This window comes from Panicum virgatum, chromosome 8K, assembly GCF_016808335.1.
Source record: "Panicum virgatum strain AP13 chromosome 8K, P.virgatum_v5, whole genome shotgun sequence".
In the NCBI taxonomy this organism is placed as follows: domain Eukaryota; kingdom Viridiplantae; phylum Streptophyta; class Magnoliopsida; order Poales; family Poaceae; genus Panicum; species Panicum virgatum.
Genome location: NC_053143.1, coordinates 20,046,119 through 20,059,057, shown reverse-complemented (window position 1 = coordinate 20,059,057; position 12,939 = coordinate 20,046,119). Strand labels below are relative to the sequence as shown.

The window sequence follows — 12,939 nt, the reverse complement described above, 5'->3', positions numbered from 1 at the left end:
CATCATGAAGTTCCTGCTCATTGCAACTAGGGTTTGACCTCAAAATAATATTCTGGTGTTGATCAGTGATATCCGTTGGTTCTGTTCTCATCCCTATATTGCTATTATGCATTGTCATTCTGGAAACAGTTCTGTGACATCCTTTCTCAGGAAGCTACAAGATTCCAGTTGGTTTTGTTAACAAACTAGACAATTCAAGTAAAGTCACAAAAACAATTTTCCATGGTCAACATTAGGACAAACAATTTCTTTGAAATCTGTAATTCAAACAATAATTGGAAATAAAATTTTCATGGCATTTCAGGTAATATCTGTATTAATAGTATTGCATTCTTGACCTTAGTCATTATTTATATATTGGAGGTCAAAGTTTTATGATGATGAATCAGAAAATGGAAAATATGATGGATTAGAGGAAATAGTGTTTAAATAGCGCAAAAAATTTAATTTTTCTATTTCTCAACACACAATGTAATATTGGACCAATGTTACACAATAAATTTGCCATGTAATTGTAATTTATTACCAAATTATTTAGCACCTAAAAGAAACTAATCAAGTGTTGTTGTCCCATATGCCGATTATCCAGTTTCTACATGAAAATATGACAATATTGATGTCGATTGCAAACAAAAGATAATATAAACTATAACAGAGTTAAGATTTCTTCCTATGAATAATATGATTTAACATAATCAATATCAGTTTTAGAGGATTCAAAACCTGATTTATCCCTGATTTATGTTCTTTGGCTCATCAATCATGGAGGGATCAACATTGTTGAGAATCAATTCCTAATATGCTTGAAAGACATAGCTAAGTGAGCCGAACACATGATTGTGCCTGTAGTAAGTTAAATTTCAATCCTTGCTATCCATTGTATGCCTCTACAAATAATATTAATTACCTCGCCAACATCAATTTCAATCCCATTCAGCTTCTCAGTGATTGTCACTATGTCAGGCCTTCTAAAGCTATCTATCTCCACACAGCTCAATGCTATCTGAAAGCATATGTCTACTTGGTGGCAATATGCTTCAAACAAATCATCTGTAGATGTTGCCTGCAACCTAGTCCTCCAGTCTCTTTTGACCTAATAAAAAGAAAGTCAAGCTGTGCCCATACCATTTACAGTATAAATATGACATAGTATTAAATTAAAAGATGTTACTGTTAAAAGAGATATCATTTCTCACTTGATCAAGACAATTGGGGTAGCCCTTAGGTCCTGACACTATCTTTATAATGATGACACCCAAGCTGAATATGTCAAACTTTCCTGAGATTTCACCTTTGTCGATGTATTCCGGTGGCTGGTACCCACTGCATGGCATCATGTGCAACGATTTTTAATGCAGGTGTTCTATTGGATTAGAAAAAGGATATGTTCAGTTCAGGCATTCAACTTACCATGTCCCATAAGGATTTCGTGTGATCCGTGCCAGTTCATTACCAAAGATTCTGGACAAACCAAAATCTGCAATCTTAGGCACCATGTCCTTATCTAGCAATATGTTGTCAGGTTTTAGGTCCAAGTGGTAGATAGGTTCTTCCAACTCATCATGAATATACTTTAGACCCTCACAAATTCCCTTAATTATTTTGAACCGCGTGTGCCAGTCAAATTCATAAAAATCATCTGCATTAGCAAGCAAAAAAGATTATTAATGAAATGAAAATATAAACAATTTTCTTTCAAGACATACCAAAAATGAAGCTGCATCGTACCGGAAAGATGCTTTTCGAGGCTCCCATTGTGCAAATATTCGAAGCAGAGAGCTATATGTGTTTCATCAACAAACACCTTACTTCCATCGGGCATGATAAAAGGGTTTTTCTCTATTTCATAGCAATAGCCAAGAATCTGTACAACGTTTTGATGCTTAAGTTTTGTGAGGTTATAGAACTCATTTTGGAACTGCTTAAAGTCCAGGTTGACGTCACGAAGCTTCAGTTTTTTCACAGCAACTTCATCACCGTTTTTAGTTACTCCCTGCCAAATATATGTTGTCAGTACTCATCAGTACAAGTTGACCATCTTCACTGTATTACTTATCATATATTATATAAGCAAGAAATGAAGGTTTCAGCACTGTTTTGTATGTTGTTTGGTGGTATCCAGATTCAAATATAAATTTACAGTATGCTTGTTGGCCACTTCGCAGTAACTCCATATTGTTTCGAAGCACTACATAGTGTATTTTTGCCTGACTTATGGTGAAGATATTTGTTTATAAAAGCCAATCATGCCCAAATCTTACCTTGTAAACAACCAAATGCTCCTTCACCAAGCATCTGTTTCTCAGAGAAACCTTCTGTAATTTCTCGTAAGAATTGAAATGGTACATCCTCTAGTTCCATAACTATGTCCTGTAATATCTGCAGTACAAATTACCTCCCAGGGTGAGAAGATTGAAACATATACTACATTTTACAAAACAAGAGTAAGAGATCTCTATGCAGGGTGCAGCGTGAGGCATGGTAGAGCTTCTGAATAAACTTGGATGGAGCTTCGCATTGGACGCACAGTGCAGCACAATGATGGAGTTGGTGCAAGATCAAAGGACTGAACCTGAGTAGGGGCAGCCCTGCAGTGGCACGACGACCGATGAACTGAAACCCAGCTGCAGTGGAGGCGATCCTAATTAAAGTAGACGCGCAGACATGGAAGCGAGGCTTGACATGTAAGCCAAAGGACTACCTCAAGCTTCAGCCTGCCTGATGAATCATCCACTAACGCCCTGCTGACCAAATCGAGATCCTCAGAGCACCACGGGGATGGAAATCCTCATCGCCTCTATCTGTGATCGACTGCCAAGCCCAAGATCATCAAGCTCCTTGACACCGGAACCCGATGCTCTGCTGCCGGCCGAGATAGCTTATCTCTGGTGGGTATGCAAGGATCATTCCCCACGCTGCAACGCAGAGCTTTGCAAGATCGGAGGCGCAGGGACAGAGAAAGGCTGTGGAGAGTGGACGGGGACATAAAAGCAAGGTGTTGATCTCAGACCATGTTGTTTTGAGGTTAATTGAGAAGCCAATGGAGTATTATACGACATGTAAAAAAGAAATAGAAGGAGTACGTTAAACAACACTCTGTTTCCATGGTTGTGCTATGTAAATTGATATCCCTGTCATTCTTTCTGGTGATACAAAGAATCTTCGGAAACAGATAGTAATACGCTAGGAATAGAAAAGTAGCATTCTGTCAACGTATTACCACTACACCGGCAGCCAGATCTACTCCCGCTGCCCTCTTCCCTCTTTCAGATGCTGGCCCTGGCGCTAGCATCTGAAAGAGGGAATAACAGCATGCCCCATATTGTCAGGACGCATGGATTGATTGCAAGATCAAGGATCGAACATGATAAACAACGGGGGAGAATTGTCTTGCCACAAGGCCCCGCTTGATAGGTGCCGGTTGAGAGGATTGATTGATTTCTATGGGACCCTGCATTCTGACGGGTAACCGGCTGAGAGAAAAACGGTCTGTGAGACGCACAAAAGTCTCCGTGCCGGAAATTACGGCGTGCCTGTGTTTCTGTGTGAACGGATGCCCATTCGGCTGCCCGTTTCGTCCTGGTCATCGTCTACTACCACCTTTTTTATGGTTGAACCATTGTTAGTGGTCTGGGATGTAGTATTAGTGCGTAATCGTTTGTCCGAGAGCTGAGACTCTAGCAACAGCAGGTTACCGTGTGTTTGTAGGGACCCATATGTTTTCCGATCAAATTGCTCAGATATTTTATGATTTTTTCCAAGATGAGCCTCAACCCTATTTCCTCTAAGCATTTGAAATATAGAGAGACGGACAGCGCCTAGACCGTCTTACCTACATCAAGCTACAAAAGACTAGTTTTTCAACCAAAGAGTCAAGTATCTGTGTGAGAACTTTGGTTATCCACTTATACTAGCCATTCAGCAGACAAATGTTCCAGTGTTTCTGAATTTTCTCCACACCCTTCACCTTAGGAAGTAGGGTTATGTTCCAATAATTTAAGTTTATACGGATGTAAAATCCAACATTAAATTTAATAATGTTATTCCACTACTAGCAGCACATTACGCATGTTTCGTGGTAAAATTAGATTTATCTCGCACTTCCAATTTGGTTTATGTGTGAGATATCAATATAAAATTTTATTTCATATTTTGTAACTAAAGGATATCATATAGATAAACATAAAATACCCACTCCAGTAGACCTTCTAAATAAGCCCCTATCTTAAATTTGGAGGGCGAAATAAGAAAACCACACTCTAGCAGATCCTCTACCAAAGCCCCTATTTTGAGGTCGTCTCCAAATCTCTTCCTCCACTCTATTATTGGAGGGTCTCTAGGGAGCCCCTATCCACTGACAAATGGATCCCACCCTTTACATTAAAAGAAGAGGGCGAGATTTAGAGGCCCCTACTGGAGTTGAGGTTAAAAACCTAGCCCTCAAAAAGAGGGAGCCCTTACTCAAGAAGTAGGGGGTCTAAATTGATGACCATTGCTGGAGATGCTCTTAGTTTCTCTATGCAATGCACTTGGATCCAAATTAATTTCTATCACTTGGTTTGGAAAATAAATCATAACTAGATAAATTTCTAGCATTTTATTCAAGAAATATATAGCTTCTGTACAAATCCATCGAACACCTTTTTCCCTGACCTGATTTTTATTGTACAAGGAATGTAAAAGTGCAAAAGTCCTAGCAATTTTATTAAAGGTGAAATCAAAGGAGAAAGATATATGCCCTTTTTTTTTAAACAACAAATATATGTGCTGAGCCTTGCTACTGCACCCCTCTCGCCTGCGAGATGGCACCTCCGCCGTACCGCAGCCCTGCCGCCGCCTCTCGCCAGCAAGCTCATTGCACTGGCCATGCCTGTCCGACGATGACGAGGACGACAGCTGCCCATTGCCCGGCTGGAAGCGCGCTTCTTGATACCGCTCGGCAAACCCGACCTCTCTCCGCATTCGGGAGCCCCAGTCGCGTGCTCATGAGCGATCTTGGATCAGCTGGAGGAGCTGTGCACACGCACGTGAGGAGGGATGCACCTGGGAAGGAAGGGGAGAGGAGAGAGGCAGAGGGGGAGGTCGTGAGAGCGACGAGGAGCGGAAGTGTGATGTGGGTTTTGGCTGCGTCTGCGGCCACGCGCCTCCTCCCCCTCCCCCTCTGATGCCACCGCGGTACCCGCACCCGTCCCCACATGCTGCATGCCGCCACGGGCCCTGCACGCTGCCCTGTGCCCCCTGTGCCTACCCCCGCCATGGCCTCCGCTGCTGCCACCCATAGCCGGGAAGGTTCTCAATGACAAGAGGTGATACATGAACCACATATCACCCGCCTGCTCAATAATCGCCATAGGCCTGGGCAGAATTTTCCGAACCAAATCCCGAACCCGCTTCTGAAATACCCAAACCCAATATACCTGATCACTATTTAGTGTATGACATTCAGATATCCCATATCAAAATTTAGTTCAGGAAATTTGGGTATATATCCCGATACCTGAATATCCCAAAATACCCGATATGCTCAAAGAGGCCCAGCATTGGCCAAGGCCAAAGGCCCATCCTTGTCCTCCAGCCTGGCAGCTCGTAACTAGCTAGACAAACCCTAAGCCACGAGCCAAGACCCACTCAGAGCAAGATTAATGGTTTCGCCAGCTGCTCGCCGGCTGCTGATGGCAAAGCGCGCGCGATGAGTGGTGGGCCCGTTGCTATTTCATGCAGCCCTTGTTGCTGCAGCCTATAGCAGCTCGCGCAGCCCCTCTTCGCTGGCCGCAGTGGGCGATTTGCGAGACGCCCATTTCCTTCTCTCTCTTCACTTCTCTCTCTTCCACGTAGATATTAGCTGGCTAGTCATTCAACATAATAATTGCTCTCACCCAGCCTCATCCCGTTCCCCACTCGAGCCGCACCGCGGTCCAGTCAGCCGTTGGCCACGCGTTGCTCTTCGCCCAGAACGGCTGACCCCAATGCCCCCACGTGTCGCCATCACGCTCCGTGCCCCAACCATCTGCCATACAGCAGGTCGCGCCCCTCGATGGCCAATGCACAACGCTCGCACAGCTGCGTAACTGCCCCCAAGTGGCCACCGCCCATCGCCCACACAGCCACCACTACGTGAAAACCTCAAATAGGTAATGCGGCACTGCTAACAGACCCATGAAGCCCGTTACACAGTACAACATCGGTAACGTGCTCGAAACAACGCCCGTTATCAATAAGCCTGGCAGGCTCGAGCCCGACCTCGCCACCACAAAGCCCGTTACCGAGAAGGTATCCCTTGTAACGGGTGTTGTAAAGGGCCATTACTGGTGTTAGTCGTAACGGACGTTAAATACAACCGTTACGAATAAGACACTTATCCATAACAGTCGTTCAAAGACCGTTACCAAATGGCCAGAAGACAAGGTGACTGCAACTGGACTTAATGAAAAAGGTTGGCTTACCCCAGATGCTGCGAGGGAAAAATTTGTATTGGTCTGCGGCCTCATTGCTCGGGAGAGGGTGTCAATCAACACCAAGGTTGAGGATCTCATACTGGAAGAGAAGAGAGAGTTGTTCACTGTTTTAGAGGAAAAAGCTAGAGTAAGTACCCAGCCAATCTGTCCATAGCTGATTGCAATAAGGCAATTAAGTCAGCTATGAAAGAGATTGCGAGTTTGCAATGGCGATTCAAGGCCCATTTAAGGGAAGATTTTGTGAGGCAAGACAAGCTTCCCTTTGAGAAGCATCCCTTTTTGAAGCTAGAAGACTCAGAGCCATTTGTGGAGACAACCAAATCTCCATTTTTTGAGCATGTGAGCCAGGAGATGAAAGGTAAGAATGCAAAGCACAATAAGCCGCACAAGATGGGCAGAAAATGTTATTATGGTAAAAGGAAAGAGTGGCATGAGGAGGATGAAAAGCTAGTTGCAGAAGGAAAATAAAATCCTTCGGAGCAATATCCTGGCCGTTCAAGGCCATATCTGCGGGCAAGGTCAGAGAAGACCACTAGTGGAAGTGGGGACATAACATTCAGTTCCCCTCTGGTGGCGGAGGTAGCAGATAAGGTGAAAAGAATTGCAGCTCAAGCTAGCGATGGTTCTTTCACTAGGGTTAGGGAGAATGATGTTCTGACCGAGGCACTTGAGAATCCAGAGCATCGAGGTCGGGTCCGAGGCGTATCTAGTTTACTTGGCTGGGGTAAAGGGTTTGGCAAAGAGTTTGCTGAATGTAAAGGAAGAAGAAGAGGAGGTCTGATGCAGACAAGGAACAAATAGTTGGTGAAGCAATCACTAGAGTTATGGAGTTGCTAAGAGTTTCAGGCGTGCACATATCGGATGGACTGTGTATCCCCCAAGCAAGACACAAGAGTAGCTGCGAGGAAGAAGCGCATGTCAACGAGGAGTACAATGAGGGTCAATCACCTGAGCTGGACATAATAGATCTGGTGACAGAGCCAACTAAGTGTAGTCTTTTGGATGGCAGCGGGTGTGACATGGAGCTCGCATTAGCCACAGTCTATCCAGATCAAGAGACTTGCCATACAGTATCGGTAGAGTACGGGTATGTAGTGGTGCAACCTACTTATGTATGGGCCAATGGGAGGCACATCAAACAGCCTATATCAGTAAGGGATGAGATCACAACCTAGGTGATTCTCTCTTGCAACGGATACAGTGGCCAAGGCTGAGAATCGTTATACCACCCAGGTCGAGAGCACCCACCTCTGCAGCCACATCAGCTGGTACAGCTTCAGATGGAGCTACTACAGCTCAGCGTCAGCAAAAGCAGCCTTAGCAGAAGCATCAACTCGGAGCATAGATCCGGGCTCGAAGGGGCAGCAGGAGGAGACCAAAGCGACAGAAGGGGCCTTCAGCGACTGGCAGTAACGTACAGCAGCCCTCAACAACGTGGGCGGGCAACAGTATGTAGGCAGCAGCAAGAAAAAGCCTGCCCTGGCTCTGGACAGCATAGATCGGGGCCTAAGAAGAGCGGATCTAGCAACGAGCAGGCTAGAACAGCCCACGCCGGCGAGGTAGACGACTAAGGGTAGCCGGGGAGGGCAGAGAGGGGCAGAGAGCGACCGGGGTGGGGGGAAGACGCGTGGGGAGTAGGAGAGAAGGGCGCGCGGGAGGGCCGGCTTCAACCCCGCCGCTGGCCACTGGTGAAGATTTGGCGGACTGGCGGTAGAGCCCTCGGTCGCCCCGAGGAAAGTTACGCGGGGGTTCATTTGGTCCACCTAGGTTAGCCATGAGAGCCCGTTTTTCTTGCCCTTCATCATGGATGAGGCAAAAGAGCTCTAGAAAGCCCACGCATGTGGCGGAAGAACCTTCCGCGTCTGAGCCAACGAAAGCATAGGCTGACGAGTCAAGAGAGAAGGGTAGAGTTTTACCTTTGTTACCAGCGGCTTGCTCTGCAAACCTCGAAGAGCCGTTTAAGATGAGCACGAAAATGGCCGATCCGCAGCACGCCACAAGGTCTCCACTCTCCGCTCGCAAGATGATGCAGATTTGGTCTGTGACGGGAAGCAATCAGCTGACAATGAAGAAATAATCCCCGAGATTAATTAAGGGAAGCACACACGTACCGTAGTATGACCGGAAGAAGAAACAACCTCTTCTCGTTTCGCAGGGGTGATCCAGATTTGATCTGTGACTGGAGCTGTGAGCTGACTATGAAGAAATAATCCCCGAGATTAAGGGAAGCATATACATACCGTATGACTGGAAGAAGAAGCAACCGGATCCGGAGACGACGCGCGCGGCCGGCTTGCGTCCTGTATGCTCCGAGATAGATGGCGGAGAGCTCAGGCGTGAGGCGAATGCAAGCTTGCAGGTCTCGTCGTCTGACCAGGGAGTCGGTCGCGCGTGGTTATGCGTGTAATTGATGGGAAATTGTTTAGTAGCCCGAGGGTTATTAAGTTAATCACTGCACCACAGAATCCCGATACACTACAAGCTTAAATATATTCATTCCACGTCGCAGTTAAGTTCCCGGAGCAAGTAGCACATGCCCCGCAGTTGGCAGCTTGTCACAAAGGTGATGCGCCGTTCAGAGGATCGGATTAAGTTAATCACTGCCCCACAGAATAATGATGGGTTCCAGACTAAAGTTTGAGGCTAATAAGCTTAGTCACAAATACTCGCTACTAGTACATCTTACTCTGCCGTCCAGATGATTAAGTTAATCTCTATTCTGTCGCCTGGTCCCCTCGCATATCCATCTCGGTTCCCCTTTTAGCCGCTGCAAACCACGCTAATCTCGGTCGGTGGAAAAATGGTAAATTAAGTCGCAACTCGCGAGTATAAAATTCCTTTCAGTAGTCCTCGTACGCGCTGCGGTGGGGCAGCAGATCCCTTTCCTCGTTCCCCACTGTACGCGCTGGTTGCAATGCTCTGTTCGCTGCCCTGATTTGCCTTTTAGGCCTGCTCGTTCACTTTGTTCACTATGACGCTACTGCTCCCATTTTCATCTCAGAATACCTGTTCATTCGTCGAAGCACCACCCATCAGCATACCTTTTTTTTTTGTTCCTCATTTTGGTGAATGACCGCTCAGTGCTAATTGTATTATTTGAGCAATGTAGGAAGCAGACATCGACTGTAGGGCCGAGTGCGCTACGTTACTGAGTAGATGAAACCAACAAGAAACCTTCTCTACCATCGTACTTAGAGTCTGCACCGTGGCTGGTCATGCAACTAATGGAACTTCATAAATATTCGAAATCCATTAAGACACTAGTTTAGCAGCCTCAGTGCAGGATGGTACTGTTTGGCTCGCTAAGCATAGTAAAACTATTGAAGAGAAAACATAGTTAACAATTCCGTTATCTACATTTGTAGCTTACTGAGTGGAAGGAGAAACGATTTTAGACACCTATACCGGCCCCGTGTCCACTGCGAATGCAATTAAAATAAGAATGGACATGACTGGGCAACATTTACCGGATAAACAAAACAAACAAACCCACAAAAGGAAATAGTTGGGTGCTGCTATGGGAGTTCAGATTTCAAGCTTCCTTTCGCCTGAACTGTTTTCTTTAATTAATCCTTGTCCAAAATTAAGTTGTGTTGCTAAGCCTGTTCATTATGTAACAAAAATGTTATCCAAAGATTATTAAACAACATAAGCATGAAACCACATTAAGTTATTTAAGGCTAACCAAATGCTGTCCTAGCTGAGAGAACATATGCATCACAAACTGAACAAAAAGAAGCTGCTGAAATTTGCTATGCATAAAAGAATTGCTTAGCTTTATTGCAAAAGGACAAACTATAGCTAGAAACTAAATAAATGCAAAAACTTAGCCTGCATCATTAATCTTATAGCACAATAGTATGATTATCTACTAATAACGAATGTAACAAAAATTTACCAACAATTATAACCAACAGAAACTATTTCTTTTAATCTTAGCAAGACAAACTGAACAAATTACGATCTACCAGCCTAGACATAGCTTTTGGTCATGAAAATTTTACATAGAACAACACATGCCTAAAGTAAGGTGCTGCATAAATTTTATAACTTTTGGACAAACATATCTGCAGAAACTAATTAAACATGCCTAAGAACAAATTAAATTCTAGCATGGGCAAAAAGGACATTACACATGTGTGACATTTCGTAGTGTCACGAATAGAATCCGCAAGCACACGGATATCATCATAGCTTTCACCCAAGAGTATTCCAGGGGTATCGTATCCACAAGGGAACGTGAATATATTATCTAAGGCTCGAATTCGCCCAAGGACACCACACTATCGAAGAGATAAGGGACAAAGAGGATTTCTAAGGCCAAGAATCAAAGGTAAGATAGAGCTAACTAGTTGCTTACTTCGGGCAACCAGCTTCCCCTGGATAATACCAGCGAGTTCTGGTAATAAGGCTAGTATGATATACCCGAATGTGGAGGATTTCGATGGCACAAAACAGGGCTGTCACCACCTGCAGGCTACCTCTACAAACCGTGTGGTGATATCACAATCAACAGGTAGAGTCCAGTCAAGACAGCACGTCTACACCGTCTTCTACTAACTCTAGAGGCAATCAAGAGCATCCGAGTCTATCCGGAGTCTTACTCTAGAGGCATCCACTAAACTAGTGAACTATTGATCCGGCAAACAACTAGGGAACTAGTAGTACTCAACTATGGGACTAAAGCACAAAGAAGATCGCGAACACTTACTATGATTGATAAGCATCTGTCGAGGTACGAGCAGGCAGAGGGCGTTGAGCACCAGAAACCCGCCGACTTCCCCTCGCTCTCTCCCTAATTTCTAAGCTTTACCTAGACAGAACTAAGACTCCATGGTGAGCTCCTAAACACTAAAAGTGAGAGAGGAGTTGAAGATGTTGTGTCATTTTGGAGCCCCTGCTCTAGTATTTCTTGGTGGGAACCAGGAGTGTTTCGCCGGTGAAGTTGCTTGGGCCTTCTAGAGCCAATTGGGGATCGCCACGTGGAAGCTAGAGGCGAACGTGCCCACTGCCAGGTCGGCTGACCAAGGCCCTCGGCCGACCTCTGGCCACCACCTTTCGCCACCAAATTCGTCCAGTAGGCTGACATGTGGGTCCTTAAGTCGGTTATGGGTGGCTCAGCCTGTCTTAAGTCGGTTTAGCTGCTCTAGCAGGCCCATGGATCCTCGTGCTTGTGTTTGATTCACCGAGAGGGTGTTCACTTGGATTGATGATATGTTTATGCACATGGGTTGTGTCTCCTTCTCATGTGTGGCTGTCAAGTGGGCCCTTTGACCCTTGGGCTTACTTGTAGTTGACCCAGGAATTTATGCCGTGGATCAAACTTGCTAGTTTCTTGCATTTTTGGCCTAAATTCACCTGCACATATTTTCAGACCAGCATCTATGGAATTCGTCAATAAATCATCCTATGCTAACATTTATTCCCTCTGATGCTCATATTTTGCACAATATTTGATGGTCAAAATGGGTCAAAATAGACCGTCAATAATATCCCCCACACTTAGTCCTTTTCTCGTCCTCGAGTAAAGGCTAGGACTAAGGCGGACTCGGCTTCTGTATGATATGACACCTGTATACAAATTATTCTAAGCTTCACCTTTACTTGTGAATTCTGATGTGTCTACCATAATTATTCTAAGCTTAGTCACAAATACTCTCTACTAGTACATCTTACTCTGCCGTCCAGATAATTAAGTTAATCTCTATTCTGTCGCCTGGTCCCCTCGCATATCCATCTCGGTTCCCCTTTTAGCCGCTGCAAACCACGCTAATCTCGGTCGGTGGAAAAATGGTAAATTAAGTCGCAACTCGCGAGTATAAAATTCCTTTCAGTAGTCCTCGTACGCGCTGCGGTGGGGCAGCAGATCCCTTTCCTCGTTCCCCACTGTACGCGCTGGTCATGCTCTGTTCGCTGCCCTGATTTGCCTTTTAGGCCTGCTCGTTCACTTTGTTCACTATGACGCTACTGCTCCCATTTTCATCTCAGAATACCTGTTCATTCGTCGAAGCACCACCTATCAGCATACCTTTTTTCCCCCCCTCATTTCGGTGAATGACCGCTCAGTGCTAATTGTATTATTTGAGCAATGTAGGAAGTAGACATCGACTGTAGGGCCGAGGGCGCAACGTTACTGAGTAGATGAAACCAACAAGAAACCTTTTCTACCATCGTACTGAGAGTTTGCACGGTGGCTGGTCATGCAACTAATGGAACTTCATAAATATTCGAAATCCATTAAGACACTAGTTTAGCAGCCTCAGTGCAGGCTGGTACTGTTTGGCTTGCTAAAATAGTAAGACCATTGAAGAGAAAAAAGAGATAACAAGAGTGGAAGGAGAGACGATTTTAGACACATGGACCGGCCCCCTAAACACAGACCGTGGACTTACAACTGACGAAAACTTACAGCTCCAGCAAAGTTACGAATAGTTTTTGCTATACACCTAAATACTATGTAAGGAAAATAGCCTCATCCATTGAG

General features: G+C 45.1%; 1 protein-coding gene across 5 annotated transcripts; it reads right to left on the bottom strand.

Moving 5' to 3' along the window:
• Window positions 1–9: 9 nt before the first annotated feature.
• LOC120644161 (putative cysteine-rich receptor-like protein kinase 12) lies at window positions 10–8,798 on the bottom strand. Of its 5 annotated transcripts, none has more exons than XM_039920733.1 (10): window positions 8,696–8,797; window positions 8,567–8,628; window positions 8,372–8,494; window positions 2,262–2,379; window positions 1,729–1,993; window positions 1,411–1,639; window positions 1,197–1,323; window positions 908–1,093; window positions 724–794; window positions 19–154 (listed from the first exon to the last, which is right to left on the bottom strand). In XM_039920733.1, exons 4-9 carry the CDS (start codon window positions 2,346–2,348, stop codon window positions 729–731), a joined length of 960 nt encoding a protein of 319 aa, XP_039776667.1. In that variant the 5' UTR covers window positions 2,349–2,379; window positions 8,372–8,494; window positions 8,567–8,628; window positions 8,696–8,797; the 3' UTR covers window positions 19–154; window positions 724–728. The 5 variants fall into 5 exon arrangements, 4 of the variants coding, with proteins under 4 accessions (XP_039776668.1, XP_039776667.1, XP_039776666.1 ...); XR_005663466.1 differs by having other exon boundaries at window positions 136–154; window positions 724–843; window positions 8,696–8,792; XM_039920734.1 differs by lacking the exon at window positions 724–794 and having other exon boundaries at window positions 10–185; window positions 8,696–8,793.
• Window positions 8,799–12,939: the final 4,141 nt, after the last annotated feature.